General features: G+C 41.6%; 1 protein-coding gene across 1 annotated transcript in view; it reads left to right on the top strand.

The window, feature by feature from the left end:
* The window catches only part of cfap43 (cilia and flagella associated protein 43), a 93480-nt gene that overhangs the window by 48520 nt on the left and 20955 nt on the right, over positions 1 to 24005 (top strand). Inside the window, exons 17-26 of the mRNA XM_060841805.1 lie at positions 210 to 340; positions 3174 to 3318; positions 5376 to 5531; positions 10321 to 10398; positions 12224 to 12349; positions 13383 to 13487; positions 13647 to 13763; positions 14937 to 15140; positions 20569 to 20775; positions 21848 to 21937. Of these exons, the coding sequence (XP_060697788.1) occupies positions 210 to 340; positions 3174 to 3318; positions 5376 to 5531; positions 10321 to 10398; positions 12224 to 12349; positions 13383 to 13487; positions 13647 to 13763; positions 14937 to 15140; positions 20569 to 20775; positions 21848 to 21937 (1359 nt within the window). The remainder of the gene's footprint in view (positions 1 to 209; positions 341 to 3173; positions 3319 to 5375; positions 5532 to 10320; positions 10399 to 12223; positions 12350 to 13382; positions 13488 to 13646; positions 13764 to 14936; positions 15141 to 20568; positions 20776 to 21847; positions 21938 to 24005) is intronic.

Raw genomic sequence — 24005 nt, 5'->3', positions numbered from 1 at the left:
CTTCAGTTCATGTGGAGAGACTGTTAAAACTGGTAATGATAGGGCAAGATTTAATGAAGGTATTCAAAACCAAAAACAGTTTCGATGGATAATTTCAGAGGATCTGTTTGTTTGCGTTTAAATCAAAATATTGCCTTCCTTGGAACCTGTCCCATGGTAGTGGAGCTAAATCAATGGCAGCTAAAATTCTGACTGTTTCCAATCAGCAGGGAACGCACCTTGAAACTCAATGTCACTCATATCGGCTAGGAGGAGTGAAATCAATCACCTTGTCATTGGACTGCCAAACTGTTCTTACCACTGGTGTCCACGATGGTACCATGGTGTGTAACACAGAAAGGTAAGCATCACACAAAAAAAAACTGCAGGATACCATTCAGTGCCTTGAGTTTGATCCACTATTCAATTAGACCATAGGGTTTCACACAGTCATATACACAATTGATTTTTAATTCACAAATGAAATTAAGGAGGATAAAATAAAACAAAGAACTGCGGTTACTGGAAATCTGAAACACACAAAAACAGAAATTGCTAGAGAAACTCTGGACTCAAAAACTCTGTTTTCTCTGCACAGGTGGTACTAGACTGGCTGAGTTTCTCCAGCAATTTCTGTTTTTATGTGTTTCAGATCTTATCCTCATATACTTAACTAGTTTTCTCATAAGTTCAAGGAAACTCGAATTGCTGGAGAAACTCTGGACTCAAAACATTAACTCTGTTTACTCTGCACTGGTAGTATTAGACTGGCTGAATTTCTCCATCAGTTTGAGTTTCTGTGAATTTGGTAAAAATTTCCAACTCTGAAATATGGGACTTTTCTCCAGTTATATTCAAAACAGTAAGGACCTCCAGTCCTCACTCTCACACCCTTTCACTCCCACAGATACCCCATACTCCCTGCATTACGGTCCCTAATATCCTTCATGCCAACCTATTCTTCCCTAATTCCCATGGTCCTTTATGGCCCCTATTCCAACTCATGTCATGCCAACCCATTCCCTTTCATGCACCACACTTTGCTATTACATCTATTGGTCAATTCAATTAGTATACACCAGGTGGAGACCTCAGGAGCCAAGTTTAGATGAAATACAATAAACTTCTCTGTATTTATTAGTAAAACTTTTTATATTTTTTATATTTAAAATATTAAAATATTTTAATTGATAAAAACCCATTCAATACTTTTAAATCCTGTCAAGCAGTTAACCCATTATAAATACAATTATTTGAATTCATAGTTACACGTTAGACATTCAACTATACCAGACAAAAAAACTGGCAGCATCTGTGGAAAGAAATCAGAACCACCTGTTTCCATGCTGTATGACTCTATCACTCTATAGATGAGTCACAAATAAACAGGTTTGTTAAATGCACCCCCATTCCAATCCCGCTGAAAATGGTGGCTATCAATACAGGGCGGGACTCTCAAACACAGAGCTCTGACGTCATTTGCCTAAGGCATGGAGTCCTGCTGTTTCCATGAAAATTCTGAACTCCACAGTCAGAAGAAACAGCCTCTCAGCATCTTCATCATCAAAACCCTTGAAAATTTGGCATGTTTCACTTAGTCAACTCTCATTTCTTCGAAGTCTAGTGAATATATGTCGAATCTACTCAATATTTCCTCACCTCTTCTCCCAGATTTGAAGAAATTGGTTTAAAAATTAGAAAGAAGTTGAATTTTTTTTTCACCAAGAGGGTAGTTAAGTAGAGAAAGAAGCCCTGAACAATTTAAGAAAAAGTCTTGAGGTGGTGGACAATAGACATGTATACTGGCAGCACGGTGGCACAGTGGTTAGCACTAAAGCCTCACAGTGCCAGAGACTTGAGTTCAATTCCCGCCTCAGGCAGCTGTCTGTGTGGAGTTTGCACATTCTCCCCATGTCTGCGTGGGTTTTCTCCGGGTGCTCTGGTTTCCTCTCACAGTCCAAAAATGTGCAGAATAGGTGAATTGGCTATGCTAAATTGCCATAGTGTTAGGTGAAGGGGTAAATGTAGGTGGATGGGTTGCTTTTCAGAGGGTCGGTGTGGACTTATTGGGCCAGTTTCCATACTGTAAGTAATCAAAAATGAAGCTAGTGCTGGAGGCTGGCATTAACTGGAGTGCTGTTTCTTGGCTGGTATAGTCATGATGGCTTACTTGCATTCCATGAATGGTTCTGTGTTTGTTTTTGTGACAAGGACACCAGATCCCTCCAAATGCCAACATTTTTCAAACTTGCTATTTGAAGAGATTGGAAAGAAAAACAGAAAAATACGAAGTGCATTACTGCACACCTCCTTCCATTATACGTAATCTGCCATGTCCAGGTCTTTACATTTAAACTTTTGTTCTCTTTGCATCTTCTTGACAGGTTACATTTCAACTAGGAGAAAGTGAGGACTGCGGATACTGGAGATCAGAGCTTAAAAATGTGTTGCTGGAAGAGCGCAGCAGGTCAGGCAGCATCAAAGGGCTGTTTTCCTGAAGAAGGGCTTATGCCCAAAACGTCGATTCTCTGTTCCTTTGATGCTGCTTGACCTGCTGCACTTTTCCAGCAACACATTTTTAAGTTTACATTTCAACCTCATTTTGCATCATCAATAAATTTGATTTGATTGAAAAATCCTCAATATCCATGCCATTCTCAGTTTTGAAATTTTCATTCGATCCTCAGATATGACAGCTTCAGATTTCTACTCCTCTTCATGTGATATCACAACTCAATGCGCTCTCACTGATTGTAAATCTGCCTTACCCTGGAGTCTCCAGCTACAGAAAACCATTTTTACCTTTTCTTTCAAATAAATTAATGATTTCTTGGCTGGGCATCAGTCTGAATCTGGGCAGGCTTCTGAGTTTGGGGGGGAGCAGTGTGGGGGAAGGTTGTGGAGTACATCACGGGGGTGTGGGTTGTGAGATCAGGCGGAGGGATTTGGAGAGAGAAGCATATAGGATTTTCAGGGAAAATGGGATAGAGATTCAGAGGGATGGTGATGGGTTGTGGAGGAGGATTGAGGATAGAGATGTTGGAGGCAGTGTAGGGTGTGTTGGGGTAGTGGGGTTGTGTGGGGGAGTGTGGGTCTCTGCAGAACTGTGCTGGGGGCTTGGAGAAGTGATAAGTACAATCTCTCAGTCTGATGTTCCTTTCTCCCTCTTCTTCATTGGTAATTAATTTGTTTAGGTTTGACCCAGCGGGGTCAGAACGGAATAAAGTAGTGCTGGATTACAATCACTCAATAATTTCAATGCTGGATCAGAGCTGTGTGGCTGAGGACAAAGTCCTGGCAGTGTTGGAGCAGCAAAAAGAGGGCACAAAGGACAAGTTGGTGAGGAATTGTGTAGAGTTTAACAACACACAGTCAGCATTATTGTTACTATCATTGTGATGCCCATCATTTACATTGAGACACTGCAATCTGCATTATAACCTTACTATTCAGCACTGACAGAAACTGTTATTAACATAAACTATGCATTAAATTTACACAGCATCCTTTAACATAGCATAATTTCTCAATGCACTTTCCTGGAGTATAAATCAAACCGTATTTGACTCTGTGCTACTTAAGTAAATATTAAGTTAGGTGTTGATCAAAGAAATTTAAAGAACATCATAAAGAAAGAGAGAAAAGGATGGAGATGTTTCGACTAAACTGCAGAGTTTACAATCCAAATGAGTGAAGGCACAGCCACCAAGAGAGTGTTAAAAGTTAGGAATGCATGACAAACCAAAACCAGAGGAATGCATGACAAACCAAAACCAGAGATCTTAGAGGGTTGTGGGTTGAGGATGGCACAGAGCTAGGGAGGTATGAGATAATGGAAGCATTCAGAGGACAGTCATATTAAACAGTGGATTGGTGTTGATTAAAAACCCACTTGTGTTGGAAATTGAAGTATGAAAAACATGCCCAGAAAGTAAAAGCAGCCGCTGGTTTGGATGGGGAACAGATTCTGATGAAGGATCCACATCTAAATCATTACCCTGGGTTGATATGGTCTTCACTGATAGTGTGAACTTAGCGTTTTAGCAGAACATCTGATTTCCATTCATTGAAGTTACATTCAAGCATAAAATAGAATCCTGCTCCTGTTCCCTGTCACAGAGTACACCAAGTTACTCCACTTGACTTTCCAAGGACTGATCAGGCTATGAGCTCAGTCTCCAGTCTGGAGCAAATGTGAACTGCCTGAAATATTGAATGCTGGAGTTCCCATGGCACTATTTGGAGAAGCAAAAGTGGTGCCTAGATTAGCAATTTGGCAACTAACACTAGCTTACAAAATAATTTTAATTACTCAATCATTCATTTTCTGTTTGCAGGATCCTCTTGGGCATGTTAGTTAAGAGTCCACTTAACCAACCTACCAACCATACAGCTTAAAATATTGTTTAGCTTTCGTTTAGTAATTCTTGTGAATTGGTCTGGTTAATGCAAAATGGAAAGCTCTGACAAATGTACTTTTTTCTGTAATGCTCAAGTTCTGAACTACCAAATGATTACTTACATTGATTAAAGTATAGAACGAAAGTGTGAGTACAAATAAGCAGCTCACTGGCTGGAAAGTTTTTTTAAATGCCAAAAAAAAATGTCTGCATTTATGTAACATCTTTTATAGCCTCAGATTGAGTTGGAGTATTTTAAAGTGTGGAGTCAGTAAGTGTGGAGCTGGAAAAAACACAGCAGCTCAAGCAGCATCAGAAGAGCAGGAGAGTTGATATTTCAGGTTGCGATCCTTCATCTGTACTGTAACATTGACTCTCCTGTTCCTCCAATGCTGCCTGACCTGCTGTACTTTGTCCAACTCCACACTTCATCAACTCTGACTTTCCAGCATCTGCACTCCTCACTATCTCCAAGTATTTTAAAGGTATAAGATAGGGAGCATGGCAGCTAATTTTCACATATAGCAAGCTCCCAAATGTAGCAACAAGATAACTCACTTGCTAATCTATTTCCTTTTCCTACTGATGTTGGTTACTGGCGGCACGGTGACACTGTGGTTAGCACTGTTGCCTTACAGCGCCTGAGACCCGGGTTCAATTCCTGTCTCAGGCAACTCTCTGTGTGGAGTTTGCATATTCTCCCCGTGTCTGCATGGATTTCCTCTGGGTGCTCCGGTTTCCTCCCACAGTCCAAAAAAAAATGTGCATGCTAAATTGCATGTAGTGTTAGGTGAAGGGGTAAATGTAGGGGAATGGGTCTGGGTGGGTTACTCTTCGGAGGGTCAGTGTGGACTTGTTGGGCCGAAGGGCCTGATTCCACACTGTAAGTAAGTAAGAACATGATAGACAGTACTGTATATAAATACTGGTTTGAACTGTCTGTCTTCTTTCAGTGCAACAGCTTCTAAAATCTTTTTCCTATAATTGGGTCTTTAGGATGTTTTAGTAGATATTTCCCATCTCTCACCTGGAGCTTCGACACACTCTGCCAGCTCCTTTAACACCACAAGTACCAGCAGCTCCAAGAGCTACCAAAGGTTGGATGACAGCAGATTCCCAGAATCAACTTGGCTGGAAACAAAGATGGCAGAGGTAAGTCCTTGGGTGAGAAGTTAAAAAAAAAACTTGTACCTCTCTGTTTGGATGAAGAAGGAGATCAAATAAGCCTTCGTTATCTGAACTAATCTGACACTTAGAAAAACTTTAGAACCTTCACTAGAAAGGAAGCAACAAAGAACTCCATACAATTCAGGGAGGTCCAGCAAATGGTGCATCTGAGAGGGTTTATACTCGGCTGGGTCTGGTGCTGCTGTGTCTGTGTTTTAATGTAGTAGGACAGGCAGAGGATTATTGGAAGATGCTAACTTGGGATGAATGGACTCTAGACTTCAAACACATGTACAAAGGGTGGTGTACACTGAGGAGCTGCCTGTTTGGTGGTTCCTTAGTTGCAGGGTCTGAATATAAAAAAATCAAAATCTGTTTGTGTTGAGGAAAACAATCCTGAGACAAAATAATAAGCTTTTTATCTGAATGAAAGCAGGACAATGTGGATGCTGGAAATGTGAAATAAATACAGAAAATATGGGAGAATCCCAGGAGACTGACGTCATCTGTGGAGAGAGAAAAACAGTTAAGATTTTGAGTCCAATACGAATCTTCTTCAGAATTGGCACTGCATCTAGTTGCTTAGTGGGGAGCCAAGATAGTTGGAACAGGAAGATCCCAAGCTTGATCCCCACTCGTTCCTTGATATATTGGCTATCATTGAACCCTTTCCATCCAGGCAGCTTGCCTTTGTAAACCTGAACTGAAAGTCCTCTTTGGTGAGCCATCAACACACACTGTTTTGAGTCTGTCACTGCTTACTAGCAGAAAGTGAGGACTGCAGATGCTGGAGCTTTATCAGAGTGTAGAGTGTGTTGCTGGAAAAGCACAGCAGGTCAGGCAGCATCCGAGGAGCAGGAGAATCAATGTTTCGGGCATAAGCCTGATGAAGTGCTTATGTGTGCGCATATGCAGGGGGAGAGGGAAAGAGAGAGAGAGAGAGAGAAATTGTGTGTGTGTGTGTGTGTGTAAGTGTAGTGGGGTCACCTGGGGATTGTGACATGAACCCAAGGTCCCGGTTGAGACCCTTGTCATGGTTACCGAATTTGGCTATCAACCTCTGCTTGGCCACTCTGCGTTGTTGCGTATCCTGAAGTCTATCTTGGAGAATGGTCACCTGAAAATCTGAGATCAAATGTCCCTGACCACAAAAGTGTTCCCCAACTGGAAGGGAACATCCCTGTCTGGCAATTGTTGCATGGTGTCCATTTATCCATTGTCATAGCATCTACCTGGTCTCACCAATGTACCATGCCTCAGTGCATCATTGCCTGCAGCATATCAGATAGACAACCTTGGCTGAATCACATGAGTATCTACTGTGCACGTGGTGGGTGGTGTCCCCACGTTCCCCCCCATTTGTGGAACACTTCAGTGGTCAGGGACATTTCAGCCTCAGATCTTTGGGTGACCCTCCTCCAAGGTAGACTTTGGGATACGCATAGGGATGTACACCATTACACTCACGCCCACACTATCAAGAATGCACTGCGTGTGCACAGACACACACACACACTCTCTCTCTCTCTCTCTCTCTCACTTCTTCACATGCATGTGCACACACTTATAAGTCTATGAGGTGAATTTGCATTTGCGGAATTGTATTTGCAGATACATTCTACTTTGTTTAAAAAGCACACATCTGTAGGCAGTCGATAGTTTTTATGATCATGTGACATTTTATAAATTCTTACTTTGGAAGTACAACCAGTCTGACTCAAGACTGGAATATATACAGACTCTAACCTCACATTTTTAATGCATTGTCTGAGCAGAGATTTTACCTTTTTTTGTAAAACCTTAAATTATCTCAGGAATGTGACTCGAAAAAAGTTCTGGGATTTACATATTAATGAATGGAAACCTGCAACCCCTTCTAAAAGGTGAAAGACTTAACAGCAATCTAGGCTTGTTCAATATATCACATCAGTTGTATGACACTATGATCTTTTGCTATAAATTCTGCGTCCTATGATCCTGCCCCACTAGCTACCTGATGAAGGAGCAGCACTCCAAAGGCTTGTACTTCCAAATAAACCAGTTGGACTATAACTTGGTGTAGTGTGATTTTTAACTTAGAACTGTACTACTTAAACTCTACTCATTCTAAGTTATCCCTGTCACTCACAGAGGTACACACAGATTGACAAGAAAATTTATTATTTATTGGTGGGATGAGGGCATCACTGGCTAGGCAGCATTTTTTGCCCATCCCTAATTGCCCAGAGGGCAGTTAAGAGTCAACCACATTGTTGTGGGTCTGGAGTCACATGTAGACCAGACCAGGTCAGAATGACAGTTTCCTTCCCTAAAGGACATTAGTGATCCAGATAGGTTTTTCCGATAATCGACAGTGGATTCGTGGTCATCATTAGATTCTTAATTCCAGATTTTCTTTTTATTGAATTCAAATTGCACCATCTGCCATGATAGGATTCAAACCCGGACCCCAGAATATTATCTGGGTCCCTGGATTAAGAGTCCAGCGATAATACCATTAGGCCATTGCCTCCCCATCCAAAAGTGGAGAAAGAAAGTTGAGGAAGGGCACACAAACCACTTGCACCATTCTGGATTCAGGACACCTTGTCGTTCCCTTCCCATCACTTCCAGTTCTCTTTTACAATACAAGGCTGCTTGCAAACTGATGCTGCCTTTCATTCACTGTTTGAGAATTAGTTCTTCCAATACTTTTGAAGGTCTTTTTCCTCCTTCAATTTGCAGAGTAAGTGGTTTATAGAGAACCACTTTGTTACCTCTACACAGTAGGGAGAGGGATAGAGAGAAAAGATTTTGATGGTTACCCTTTGCAGTCAAGGAGTTTCTTGCTGCACTGTTTACATACTCAAAACTTAGTCACCTGGTCAGGAGTCAATAAAGAAAATGCTATTGTCAAGCAGTTTCACTTTAGCTCAGAGCCCCTTCTGCTCCATCCAGTCTACCCCTGCTTTCTCTCTTCCAGGGAAAGGCAACATTGTACACCACACAGATAGTGCCCCAGCAAACATAACATTTAAAACTGCAAACATTCTCTTTTCAGCTTTCTTTGTCCAAAGCAGTATTTTTCCAGTTTCAATCCACACTCCAAAAAAATAAAGAAATTATGATATCTCAATATTGTTTATTATCACAAAACAGAAGGGACAAAGGTTACAAAAAATGGAAAAACACCTTCAAACAATAATTGGAGTTAACTGTTCACTTTTGCATTTTTTCCTTGGATTTGGACAGCAGTGGCATTAATTACCTAAATGTACTTACCCTGAGTTTGTTACAATAGTTACCTCACTGGGCAGTTTCAAAAGGCTGCTAAGAGTCATATTGCTCGGGGTCTGGAACTCAGAACCTCTTTCCTGTCTAACCTCATGACTGTCATTAGGAATCTGCGCCTCCATCAATACAATCAAAGCCACCCAAAATCTTAAAACTGTGGTGTTTTTTATGACAGCACACAGGGTGTCAAGGCAATGCAAGTGTGTAGTGAATTCCCATCTAAACTGACTCCTGGTTAGCTGGAATTCCTGCCCCAGAATTTGAATTGTTTAATTGAAAGACCATCTATACTGTACCGTTTAGCATTGAGGGATTTTCTGTACAGGCTGCTGCTACACACTCTTCACTTCTCTGTCATTCAGTCTGGACATGGTGTGGTATTCCATCCTTCTCTCTGGAATTGGCAGGGACTTCCAGTGGGAGACTTTCTACATGGGAGTACTCCCTTCTAGTAGTGAAGATTTAGTATAGATGGTATTAAATGTACCAGTCTTGCACAATAGGAAGTTCATACACTAGCTGCTGTCTGAAGGATCTGTTTGTTAATTTTTAGCTGCACTTCAGCTTAATGCTCCTCATCTTTGACTGCCCAGCATGGAGGTGGGTAAATCACAGGATCTTCTTCTGGGTCTGCTTCTGAGCCTACCCAAGCTAAGCATGAACAGATCGAGGTTACAGGACAGGGAACAGGTTATTAGGCTTGACTGGAAAATGTGTTGCTGGAAAAGTGCAACAGGTCAGGCAGCATCAAAGAAGCAGGAGAATCGACGTTTCGGGCATAAGCCCTTCTTCAGGAATCAGGCTTGACTGCCTACCTCTCTTCCATGGTCATGTCTGCACTCAGGTGGCCCTGGAGAGACACCATGCAGTGTTCACTGGAACACCTGAGGCCTTTTGAAATCAATGGAAATGACAAGGGCTGAAGCACTTCACCTCCAGAGAGATATAGAGTCATAGAGATGTACAGCATGGAAACAGACCCTTTGGTCCAACCTGTCCTTGCCGACCAGATATCCCAACTCAATCAAAGTAAAATTTTAATCTAAATTTACTGAGATTCTTTTCACAATTTATATTTATTTAACTGTGCTCTTTTAAGTGGTTGTTATGGGTTCATTTTATTTTCTTAGTTTTATTTTGGTTTGCAATAGAGTCTGGACCAGACCAGGTAAGGACAGTAGGTTGCCTTCCCTAAATGACTGATGAATCAGTTGTATTTTTAAGGCAATCATGAGACCCATATTTCATTGTGAGAGTTTCTTTAAAAATGACACAAAATCCTGATGGATGTGAACTTGCATTTCCTGGATTATCTACCCAGGTCTCTGGTTTACTATAACCAGTGACAAACTACCATACCGAGGAGGCATAATGACTGCAAATTTTATTGTACAAGCTTTGGGTGCTGAGCATCCTGGGATACTGTGAGCAATTGGTGTATGTTCCTGGGGGCTGGTTAGAAATGGATGAGAATGAGATTGTTAAATCTTTATTTTCCCAGGCAGTAGAGAAGGACAATCGCAAGCATGCAGAAGCCAAAGCTAAGCTGAAACAAGGAATCAAAAAGCTTCGTGCAACAGTGAGTAACCTGCAAATAAGTTGAATGCTCTGACACAAGAGCGAGTATTTTGTTCCTTGTGTTTCACAATCACAAAGCTGTGCAATGGAGCTAAATTTGTTAGAATTTGGGAGTTTGGAACCACAGTTAGCTAATATAAGCAGTTGTCTATCCATAAGAATTTTTAGATAGTTTATTAAGTTTATTATGGACCAGCAATTTAAATATGATACATTTGTTAATTCAACAATAAAATATATACAGCCCTTGAAAATTGAAGATGTTTCACTGATATCCTGAGATGAACAGGCACTTGGCACAATGAATTTCATTATGATTGTGAAGGTAGCACCCTGCTCATTAGTCAAACCTTTAGGAATCTGTTCCCTCAGTCTTCTTCCCCCTGAGGACCATCTTTCATCTGGAGGAGAGAGCAGTCTGGCAAACATTAACATTGACAAGGACTGCCCTGTAACACTTGTTGATAGACTCTATTTCTAGGGGCTGGTAGTTTATATTGTGTCCAAAACCCATTTGAATCCTTCTAGCCAATGGACACAGGACAACTACTCACGACTTCAGAATAATAGTTACCCTTTTGCCTACTTTCATCTGAAGCTTAATTTTGTGAACAAAACTTTTATTCTACTAAACACTGCCTTGAATATAGGGCACATATATGCCATATTGTTTTTTGATGTCTGCGAAACATCATGGCCTCATAATCCATGTGATCTTTTATCACACCTTTCATGTATCCTTGCATATTAGAAATTGTTTAGGTTAGGGAAAGCAAGTAACTCTGTAACAGCAGTTACACGAGAGCTCGTGCTACACAGGAAATTCTAAGGAAGTTCTGTTTTAAAAGGGGGCCCAGTTTCCAACAATGTAGGCTGAGATATAAATGCATCCTCAAATCAAGTCAGAGCAAAATCTACCCAAACATCTCCACTCAGACAGTTATGGAGTTTTGGACTTCTCTGCCTCAGGGCTGTAGGTGCTCTATTGCTGAATATATTCAAAGCTGAGATCAATGGATTTTTGAACACTAAGGGATTACAGGCGTTTTTACTTTACTCATACATGGGATCAGGGCATCGCTGGCTATGTCAGCATTTATTGCCCATTCCTAATTGCCCAGAGGGCAGTTAAGAGTCAACCACATTGTGGTGGATCTGGTGTCACATGTAGGCCAGACTAGGAAAGGATGGTAGCTTCATACCCTGAAGGATATTAGTGAACAAAGTGGGTTTTTCTGACAATAGACAATAGATTCATGGTCATCACTCCAAATTCCAGATTTTTATTGAATTCAAATTCCACTGTCTGCTATGGCTGGATTCGAGCCTGTCTCCCCAAAACATGAATAGTCCAGTGATAATACCTCTATGCCATCACCTCTCAGTCAAAATTGCTGTGAATGCTGTTATTGGATTGATAGAGCAGGTTTAATGGGTATATGGCCTACTCCTTCACCTATATGTGTACAAGAAAAAGCTTCAAAGTGAATTAAATTTCATTGAGTATTGCAAAACTTGGACCAGCAGTAGACTATCACATTGCCATTTGTCATTCAGATATCTGGGCTTCAATTACCTATATGCACTTCAATGCAACTATTTCAGATTTTTGGTTGTCATTTCAAAGTCTTTGCCTTCAATTCCTCAGCAAACCCATGAAAATGAACAACTTCCAGGCTTTGATCACTGCATATACCATAGCTGTCTAACAACTGTGCTCTTGAAGCAGCCAGGTTGCAGCTGAATACAGGATCGGCTCTCATCGCTAAGCACTCATTTTTAAATCTTACTTTAAAACACTTAACGTATCATTGAATTTTCCTTAGATAAAGCGGATGATGCTTGAAAATGAGAATGTGCCTGAGATTGAGCGATTAGAGCACCACGAGTTTAACCTTGATCTGAAGGAACAGAAGAGGCTGCATTCAGAGGGAGAGGAAAAAGTGGCCAAGGTACACTGAGATTTTAACATACAGAATATTGCTGTAGTAGCACTGCATGGATGTAGAAAAAGCACCTTGTCAGCATTCACTTCTTGATTTAACATTGTTTTTGAAATTAATAACTTCACTTCATACAGATTATGGCCATTTCTTATGCTACAAAGGTAACTAAAGAAAATTCAAGTCTATATACTTATGTGAGGGCTTTCACTTAACCATAAAAATCAATGCTACTGATTATAATATTTTCTAACGTTCAGGGATGTTAGTACACATCTCTGGAGCAGGTGAAATTTGAATCTTGACTCCTAACTCAGAGATAGGGAAACTACCACTGAGTCCTAAACCTGATTGATTACTTTAGCTTTTTCTCTTTTTAATCTAGAAATGTTATCACACACAACCAAATGGCTTTTTATCCTACCAGCTTAGGAGCAGGGAGTTGAAACTGGATTTTCTGGATCAGAGGAAGGGTCACTACCAGTGTGCCACAAGAACTCATTCCTACTGATTCTTAGCTTCCCATAACTACACCATCAATTCAAACCCAGTTAGCTCTCAATTAATGTATCTATCATATGTTCCCTCATTCTGTTAGATCTCAAGCATTCCTGCAGATCATATTTGATGATAACATCACTCATTTTGATACGTTGCTCATTGAAACCAGATAGGCTTCCTATATAGCTGTAGGTTATTATCACAGCAAATTCCATCCCAATTAATGCTCTTCGCAAAGACTGACCGTGTCATCAAGTTTTTGATTTTAATCATTCCTATCTCCTCAATTTATCTTATAAATCATTTTGCGTAGAGGGCATTTTATGCATAGGAACTGAGCATTCATTCGCAGCATGAGAGAAATTATTTTCACCTACTAAAAAGTTATGTTCTATTTTACAGAAAACAAAAAATTGAATTATTTGAACTTGGAGTTCCGACGAAGAGTTGTATTGAACCAGTATAATTTGTACATCATCTATTCTCTGTGTTAATCAATTTTTTGGGGGGACTGCTTACTGAATAAAATTTAATTCAACAGGTTCGTGAGACGATTGAGATGGAAAACCTAGCCAACCAATACCTACGTGAAGTGATTAAGAGAGAATGCTGGGACAACATGTCTGTGAAAGGGCGAACTCTGGAGGTAATGATTAGAAACTGCATAAAAGTTAATCCTCTAAAAACTATAGAATCAGGGAGGGAGTGTTAAGATAATAGAGTGAAAGGTTTCAAAGGGAGAGTTGATGGATGAGTGAAAGATCCTTTTGTTTCATCTCGTTTTTTTTCCTTGTATACCTTTCAGGCTTTCTCTTCGGGATTGGCAGTGACTAATTACCCAATGAGGGAGCGCAACAGTGGTGAGCTGGAGCTTCTTAAGAAGGTCATGCAGCAGAGAACAATTGAATTGATTGACCTGAAGGTACTCTTCCTGAATACATCTATACCACCATGACATTTAACTGAGTGTTGAGTTTACTTGAAGTAATATATCTCAGTGCATTCAGAGAGTTATAACATGATGTTTTATACTACCAAACACTTCACCTAGAGGTCCTCAACCTCAGAGATTTAATGCTTACGAAATGTTGAGAGATAAACCCCAACATTTAATCTGTGCCTCAGAATGTAACCACGTGAAGGATGAGTTAAGAACAGAAGTGTTACTTTAAAATGTGAAGACTCGATTCTTTATAACCTTTTCATTCCTTAATGGGATATGGGCATTTGCATCAATTCTCCATCGATAATTTCCCTGGAGTATTCTGCCGCCTTATCTGCTGCAGTCTTTGGGTGTAGATAGAACCACAATATTCTTAAGGAGGGAATTCCAAGAACTTGACCCAGCAACACTGAAGGAACAGCAATGTATTTCCGAGACAAGATGATGTCTTTGAGAAAAACTTGCAAAACTTGAGAAAAACTGGTGTTCCAAGTATAGGCTGCCTTTGGCCTTCTAGATGGTTGCAATCATGAGTTTGGAAGGAGGCGCCTGGGTGTGTTGCAGTTGGTATACATCGCTGCCACTGTGCATCAGTGGTGAAGTGACTGATTTTTTTGAAGATGACAGCTGGAGTGTCAATCAAATGGGCTGCTTTATCCTGAATGGTATCAAAGTTTTGGAAGAGTTTCCAGGCAGGTGGAGATTGTCCCATCACACTCCTGACATGTGCCTTGTGGATTGTGGACAGGCTTTGAGGAGCTATGACTTATTTGCCACAGAATTCCCAGCAAATGAAGATATTGGTGATACTGCAGGTGGATGTGCCAACCCACTGGGTCACCAAGTGACTGAGTGTAGGTTTATGCATTTGGGTTATGTCCTATTATAGAGGCAGAGGTGACAGTGAAATCTATATTCCATCCTGTGGGACTTGCTAAATATGAAAGGATGCTAAAACCATTAGTTTGTGACAGTGCCTAGTATGACATTAGTACATAATTCCTGTCATATTTCCACTTCACAGCCAGTCACGAATTATAAGAAGAGGTCAGGAAAATATAGGTTGAACTTTAAAGAGTCAATACTTAATAGGAACAAATGCACTGAAGCTTGATGTAGCGAGAATAGGTTTCATCCTCGCTGTCCTTACAGGCTCGAAAAGATATTGTTGAGACACCACCTAAGAAAGAAGAGAAGGAGGATGAGGAGGCTGAGGATGAAGAGTCAAAAGAGGAAGAGAGTACAGCATTGAAAGGCAGCCTGACCAGCGAGTACGGTGTGGTAAATCCTTACTTGTATAAACAGTTAGAGCTGCATACAAAGGATGAGAAGATTAATCAGATCATCCTGTTACAGGTGAGCAAACCATATTCAATACATTTAAACAGAAAAATCTTACTGCAGTATTGTTTTTCCTTTATCACGTAGCCTATCTAACCTACACTATTTCATTTTCATCTGTATGTCTTTCCAATGACCATTTAAACGTCCATAGAGTTGGTGAATTTGCTACTGTTGCAGACAGGCCGTTCCACGCCCCTACTACTCTCTGAGTAGGGAAACTATCTCTGACATCTGTCCTATATCTATCACCCCTCAATTTAAAGCTATGTCCTTTCATGCTAGCCATCGCCATCTGAGGGAAAAGACTCTCACTGTCCATCCTCTCTAACCCTCTGATGATCTTATATGTCTCAATTAAATCACCTCTCAGCCTTCTTCTCTCTAACATAAACAGCCTCAAGTCCCTCAGCCTTTCCTTGTAAGACCTTCCCTGCATACCAGGCAACATCCTATAAATCTCCACTGAACCCTTTCCGAAGCTTCCACATCTGTCCTGTAACGTGGTGACCAGAACTGCATGCAATACTCCAAGTGTGGTCACACCAAAGTTTTGTAAAGCTGCAGCATGACCTCATGGCTCTGAAGCTCAATCCCTTTACTAATAAAATCTGACACACCGTATGCCTTCTTAACCACCCTATCAACCTGGGTGTCAACTTTCAGGGATCTATGTATGTGGACACAGAGATCACTCTGTTCATCTGCACTACCAAGAATCTTACTATTAGCCCAGTACTCTTTATTCCTGTTGCTCCTTCCAAAGTGAATCACCTCACAATTTTCTGCATTAAACTCCATTTGCCACCTCTCAGCACAGCTCTGCAGCTTATCTATGTCCCTCTGTAACCCACAAGATCACTATCTGCAACTCTACCGACCTTAGTGTCATCTGCAAATTTACTAACCAATCCTTCCATGGCCTCATCTAGGTCATTTATAAAAATTACAAATAGCAGTGGTCCCAAAACAGATCCTTGCGGTAAACCACTAGGAACTGAACTCCAGAATAAATATTTCCCACCAACCACCACCCTGTCTTCTTTCAGCTAGCCAATTTCTGATCCAAATCGCTAAATCACCCTCAATCCTATGCCTCCATATTTTGTGCAATAGCCAACCGTGGGGAACCTTATCAAATACTTTACTGAAATCCATATACACCATACCAACCACTTTACCAACATTCACTGGTTTGGTCATCTTTTCAAAGAACTCAATAAGGTTTGTGAGGGACGACCTACCCTTCACAAAACTGTGTTGACTATCCCTAATCAACTTATTCCTCACTAGATGATTATAAATCCTATCTCTAATAACCTTTTCCAACACTTTACCCATAACCGAAATAAGGCTCACTGGTCTATAATTGCCAGGGGTGTCTCTCCTCCCCTTCTTGAACAATGGAACAACATTTGCTATCAGCCAGTCTTCTGGCACTATTCCTGTAGACAATGACGACATAAAGATCAAAGGCTCTGCAATCTTCTCCCTGCCTCCCAGAAAGTCGGAGGATAAATCTCATCCAGTCCAGGGGACTTAAAACTATTTTCACACTTTACAGAATTGCTAACACTTCCTCCTTGTGCACCTCAATCCCATCTATTCTCGTGGCCTGTATCTCAGTATTCTGCTGTACAATATCATCTTTTCCCAGTGTGAATACTGATGAAAAATATTTATTTAGCGCTTCCCCTATCTCTTATTCCACGCAAAACTTCCCACTACTATCCTTGATTGGCCCTAATCTTTCTCTAGTCATTCTTTTATTCCTGATATACCTATAGAAAGCCTTACACTTTTCCTTGATCCAATGACTTTTCATGTCCCCTCCTGGCTCTTCTTAGCTCTCTCTTTAGGCCTTTCCTGGCTAACTTGTAACTCTCAAGTGCCTTAACTGAGCCTTCATGTCTCATCCTAACTTAAGCTTTCTTTTTCCTCTTGACAAGAGCTTCAACTTCTTTAGTAAACCACAGCTCCCTCGCTCGACAACTTCCACCCTGCCTGAGAGGTACATACTAATCAAGGACACGCAGTAGCTGTTCCTTGAATAAGCTCCACATTTCAATTGTGTCCATCCCCTGCAGTTTCCTTCCCCATTCTATGCATCCTAAATCTTGCCTAATTGCATCATAATTGCCTTTCCCACAGCTATAACTCTTGCCCTGCGGTACATACCTATCCCTTTTCATCGCTAAAGTAAACATAACTGAATTGTGGTCACTATCACCAAAGAGCCCCAATTAACCAGGAATCTTAAACCCTCCCTCCTGCACCATCCTTGTAGCCATGTGTTCAACTCCTCTCTCTCCTTATTCCTCACAAGATGTGACATGGGCAACAAGTTCCCCCCCAACCCCACCACAAGTGGAAAACTTGTTGAGGGGAATGACCACAGGGATTCTCTGCACTACCTGCGGGTTCCCTTTCCGTCCCCTGACAGTAACCCTCATTTACCTTCTTCTTGTACCTGAGGTGTAACTACCTCCCTGTAACTCCTCTCAATAACCCCCACCGCCTCCTGAATGACCCGAAGTTCAACCAGCTGCAGTTCCAGTTCCTTAACACTGTGCACTTCCCATAGATGCAGTCAGCAGGGACACAAGTGATGACCCTTACTTCCCACATTCTGCAGGAGGAATATTCAACTGCCCTAACCTCTATTCCCACTATTCTAAATTCCCAATGAGACTACTGAAAACTTCCCATCAGGCCCCTGGTCCTCGCTGTCGCTCCTCTCATTGCAATGCCACCAAAAAAAGTGAAGTAACATTCAGCAGCAGTCACATATCATCCAAGTCCCTAAAAATGGCTAATATCAACAAGATGCATGTCTGTAAATGGCCTCTCACCCGGGACATGACAATCCCATTGGCACAGAATCTCTGTAGACTCCTCTGCAACGTCATGAAATGGGCTGGAGGGTGCTGACACCACTTCAACAACAGCAGTGTCATGTTCAATCCTCAGTCCCTTGCCCTTCCTGTCTTCAACTTTTAGCTTACTCCAATCTGATAATATATACAATAACCCAGTCTCTGTTCTATTCTCATAGACAGACTTCAACACCAGGATCTGTTGGAAGACTGCCAAACAGAAAAACTGCTTCATTCATAGAGAATCTTGCTTATTTCCTCTTTACACAATTGTTTTTGTGTACTCTGAACAAACCACAGAAGCACACAGCCTGACCAACTGCAGTTCATTTTCTATTTACCCTTTTGCTTCTGAGCTGTTCAACCTCAGGTTGGCAACCTCAGATCATATGGAAATTCCTTGGAACAATCTAGAAATGAATTAACCCTCTTCAGCTCACTTTGGTCCTAAAGGAACATAACACAAAAGGATTGCCAGGTTTTTTACCCAATACATGGGTCATTACATTGATATCTGGTCAGCATGGACGGGTTGGACTGAAGGATCTGTTTCCGTGCTGTACATCTCTATAACTCTATGACTCATTTTCTAAGTAGTAATAGGAAGGGAGGCAAGATGAGGCTAAGTGGATTGCATTTAATCTTTGAAGGCATCTGCTTGATGGACCAAATGACCTTTGATCTGCCTTCTACTGTTCCTATCATAAATATATTCTAGTGGAAGCTCCTTCCACGCTTGAGCAGAGGGTGAAGTCCATCAAGTGTAGAAATAATTTCTTAAACAGTCATATAAGATATCTGCATAATCAGTGTCAACAACATTGCAATCTTCTGCAATGTATGGACCTGTATTCCTACTATAACACTTGTTGTAACATAAATATTACAGGCTTGTTAATAGAGTTACCAATCACTCTCCCTGAGTGAGGGAACTGGGCTCTCTCTCTTATTCCTGACTGCTTGGTTCTCTCTCTTATTCCTGACTGCTTGGCTCTCTCTCTTATTCCTGATGAAGGGCTTATGCTCGAAACGTCGAATTCTCTATTCCTGAGATGCTGCCTGGCCTGCTGTGCTTTGACCAGCAACACATTTGCATCTGCAAGAGAGAAAGTCACTGAAGTATTTCCATGGTGCCTCAAGTACTTAGTGCATGATTTAAAGGAAATTAACGGATCAATATCATATAAGAAGCTATTAAATAAGTTCAACCCTTTCCTCGCTCCCCTCCCATGGCAACCCTATTTCTGTTGCAAAACTAACTTGAGGTTTAGTGGCCAACAAAAGGAAGAATGTAACTCTCAAAGAAGAAAGCAAAGGTTTATATTATAGGTTTTTTTGAATCTTCAAACCACAAAACGTGGGAATCTTTTTCAGCCTTTTATCTGTTCAACCTGTGATGTAAGTTACCATCACATAACTGTTCTGACAATTGTTCAGCATCACCTAGGAGCATCAAGTGAGCAGTAGAAATTATGATAAAGCAGGGAAACAGCATTCAATGAGCAGCTGTGGTTTCAGTGCAGATGCAAAATCCACATTTGCAGTTGTCTGCTTTGTGCCAGGCCTCTTCCAACATACTCTAGCCCTCACCCTTCATAATAACAGCAGTAACAGCATTGAAGGTGGACAAAACAGAACAAATGTCATCAGCAATAGAACATAGAACATAGAAAAGTACAGCACAGAACAGGCCCTTTGGCCCATGATGTTGTGCTGATATTTAATCCTATTATAAAATATAGTAACTTAACCTACGCACCCCTCAACTCACTGCTATCCATTTGCATGTCCAGCAGTTGCTTAAATGCCCCCAATGATTCTGCTTCCACCACCACCGTTGGCAACGCATTCTATGCATTCACAACTCACTGCATAAAGAACCTACCTCTGACGTCTCCTTTATACCTTCCTCCTAATATCTTCAAATTATGACTTTCCGTATCAGTCAATCCTGCCCTGGGGAAAAGTCTCTGGCTATTGATAATCACAATGTCTTTGTGCTTCACTCTGTGATTTCTGATATCAGTGAGATTCAGGTGAGATCATTCAATCAAATCAGGAACTGAAATGATTCTCCACTCAATCCCTGACAAGCCACAAATTTGTATGAACTTCTGGAAAAACAAATATGCATTTTGGCACATGGAGTGATGTGTCCCAAATGTGAAAATAAAGAAATATCAAGAATCTAACATTCAAATAAGTTCTCATTGAAAGGATAATACCACCTGTGTCATTGAGGTACCCCCTCAGTACTGACCCTCTAACAGTGCAGCACTCCCTCAGTACTGAACCTGCGACAGGACAGTGCTCCTTCAGTACTGACCCTGCAACAGGGCAGCACTCACTCAATACTGACCTTCATACTTTGCAGCGTTTCCCCTGGACTGTGTGGTATTGATTTGCTGGGTCCAAAACAAGCCATGTTAGTAGCCCAGGCCTCAACATCTCCATCTTTGCTCCATCTATCCATTGTGAGTGTATACAGCATTAAACCGACTATCACCATTCAACTCTTGTTATGTACATAAAATTTGACTTTTTACTATTACTCTCCTCATCTTAAGGACGTAATTTACAACATAAAAACTGCTTTCAACAAGGAATTTGATGCAACCTACAAACAAAAAGAGGTGGAGATGGCTCGAGTGAAAGACCGAACCATGCGGATCTTGGAAATCATGCAGCAACTAGACATGGATGAGGAGGTCTGGCTGCCCACAATGAGCAACAAGGAGTTGCCTGAGCGAGAGTTTGAAGTCCAGGATTCTGAGGTAATACCTGGACTGTAAGAAAGTCACACGTAATCCTGACATTTCATCATGTTTTCAAAAAACTTGTTCTCTCTGTGCTTCCCCTGTGCTTCCTCACATTGGTACTGTGCCCACCAATCAGGGCAGTTACCAGGCAGGGGGACCTAGTGCTGGCTCTGTTAATTCACAGACAGTATACTGAAATCAGAGTCAGTCCTTCCACTACAAGCCCTTCCATGTGGAAAACCTGCTATCTCTCAGACTTTAAGGAGCCCCAACCTTAACTGGATTTCCATTTCTCCATCCACTTGAACCTTAATTTGAAATCATGTTTTTGATCACAAGCACCCCTGAACAGATAGACACAGAGAAGCTGTTTCCTCTGCTGCTTGGAGGTGGGGCTGTGTGTGGAGGGCTGCTGGTGGTGGTGGGGGGTGGGGAGGTGAAGAGCCCAGAACGCAGGGCAGCACCTTACAAGGGAGGTCGTTCAGGAGTCATGTCAGGAAGCACTTCCTCATACAGAGCGGAGTGGAAATCTGTAAGTTTGCCCCCCAAATACCTGGTGAACCTAGACTCAGAGAAAGATGTGAAAACTGAGATTGATCAGTTTTTATCATTTAAGGGGATTAAGGCACTTTGAACAAGGATAGATAGACATGTTATGATACAGATCAGCAATAATCTATGTACTGGCCAAATAGGTTTGAAGGATCACATGGGGCTTCTCCCAGTTCCTCGGTTTCTGATCAAACACTACTCTCCACGTTGAAGGTGCAGGAGTTTTGGGGGAGCAGGGTGGTTTATGGACGGTGGGGGTGTTGGTCTTGACAGTTTCACAAATCTGGTGCTATGGTCTCGACCTGGTGTAGTTGTTGCAATAGCTGGCATCAATCTTGTATGTATAGTAGATTGTAGCAGCTGCCTGATGCTGAATGTGATTGTGCAATGCTGTTGCATACTTATGGTTCTTGGGCCTGTTTGAATTTTGAAATGTCACTGCCAAAGCTGTTGTATTATTGTTTACCAGTGCAGGTTTCCAATGAGTCTGATGAGTTCCAATCAACACCCAATGAGTTTGTCTCTTTGCCTTTAGATTACAGCAGAGCGGTACCTCACCCCAGAGCAAAAACGTAAACTGGAGGAAGAGTATAAGGCTGAACAGCTGCGGCTACTAGCTGCTAAGGTACCTAATAACTCATTATGGGTGTGAGTTTAAGGTGGGATGTGGGTGGGGTGATGAGGGGGTTTGGGTTATTGTTTGAACAGGCAGGCTCCGACTAGCGAGCTTCCCTGCTGCAATGTCCTAAACTGAGAATCCATCATAGTCAGCCAAGATCCAGCACAGATTATTACCTATTGCAAAGCCATACTTTTCCTTTCAGTTATTGTGTATTGTAAGGCACAGGGGTTGAGAATGAGACAGCCATGAACTGTACAGCTGACAATGAGACATTTACGAGTCGAAGAGTGTGGTGCTAGAAAAACATAGCCAGTCAGGCAGCATCCGAGGAGCAGGAGAATTGATGTTTCAGGCATATGCCCTACATTCAGCTGTGCTTTTCCAGAACCACACTCTTCGAGTGTGATCTCCAGCATCTGCAGTCTTCAATTTCTCCTCCACTGAGTCAAACACGGACTATGTAGGAATTTACACTGAGATACGCATGGGTCATACAGGAGCTGACACTGAAACATAAAACAGGCTGTATATGAGCTTATGCTGAGATACACATGGGCCATATAGGAGGTGACACTGAGATACACACAGGCCATACAGGAGCTGACACTGAGATACACATGGGCCGTACAGGAGCTGACACTGAGATACACACAGGCCATACAGGAGCTGACACTGAGATACACACAGGCCATACAGGAGCTGACACTGAGATACACATGGGCTGTACAGGAGCTGACACTGAGATACACATGGGCCATATAGGAGGTGACACTGAGATACACACAGGCCATACAGGAGCTGACATTGAGATACACACAGGCCATACAGGAGCTGACAGTAAAACACAAAACCAGTCTGTACAGGAGCTTATGCTGAGATACACCTGGGCCATACAGGAGCTGACACTGAGATACACATGGGCCATACAGGAGCTGACACTGAAATACACATGGGCCATACAGGAGCTGACACTGAAATACACATGGCCTGTACAGGTGCTGTCACCAAGACTCAAGAACAGGCTATTTTCTGTGTGGGTGTATGGTATAACAATTCCAATGTGCGGTGCGTGACTCTGCAACAGCTATATTTTAATGGAGTAGAGCATTAGTGATTAACATGTGCTGTTAATGCGGTCTTTAGATAAAAGTGAAACAGAGGGCATAGCTTGCTGATAGTGCAGGAATGTCTAAGAAGGGATAGATATGGTTTCACTAGAGAAGATGGAATGGAGATTTACCAGTATGCTGAGGATACTTGAGCTGGAGGATCTGAGCTGTGAGGAAACCTTGGATTGGCAGGGCCTACTTTACTTCGACCAGCAAAGGTTGAGACGGGACTTAATAGAAGTGTATAAGATTTTAACAGGCATAGATGGAGCACATAAGGAGGCACATTTTTCCATTAGTAGAGGGGTTAATAACCAGAATGCATAGACTGGGACTTTTTTCACTGGAGCTTAGGAAGTCGAGAGATGAGTTTATAAAATAATGAGGTGTATAGACAGAGTTAATGGTAGTTGTCTTTTCCCTAGGATGGGGGATTTCAAGACCAGGGGACACATATTTAGGTGAGAGGTGAGAGATTTAAAAAAGGCGAGAGGCAATTTTTTTTTAACGGAGGCTGGTTCGTGTGTGGAGTGGACTTCATGGGGAAGCAGTGAATGTGCGTACAATTACAACATTTAGGATAAGTGCATGAATAGAAAAGGTCTGGAGGAATATGGACCAGGAGCAGGGAGGCGGGACTAGTTTAGTTTGGGATTATGTTCGGCATGGACTGGTTGGACTGAAGGGTCTGTTTCCGTGCTGTATAATTCTTTGGCTCTATTTAAACTAACAGGTAGAAGACTAAGAGAAGAAAGATTTTTTTCACTCAGAGTGGAACTCAGTGATTGAAAAGGTGGTTAACTCAGAAACTCTTGAAATATTGAGATATTCACTTGTGTTGCCATAATCTCCAGGGCTGTGGGCCAAGAGCTAGAAAATGACGTTAGTGTAATCAGATCTTTGTTGATTGCCATGGATACAATAAGCCTCTACTGTGCTGTAAACGTAAATAAGTCTATGAA

Source organism: Hemiscyllium ocellatum, chromosome 22, assembly GCF_020745735.1.
Source record: "Hemiscyllium ocellatum isolate sHemOce1 chromosome 22, sHemOce1.pat.X.cur, whole genome shotgun sequence".
NCBI classification, from domain to species: domain Eukaryota; kingdom Metazoa; phylum Chordata; class Chondrichthyes; order Orectolobiformes; family Hemiscylliidae; genus Hemiscyllium; species Hemiscyllium ocellatum.
This window is presented reverse-complemented; position numbering and strand designations above follow the sequence as displayed.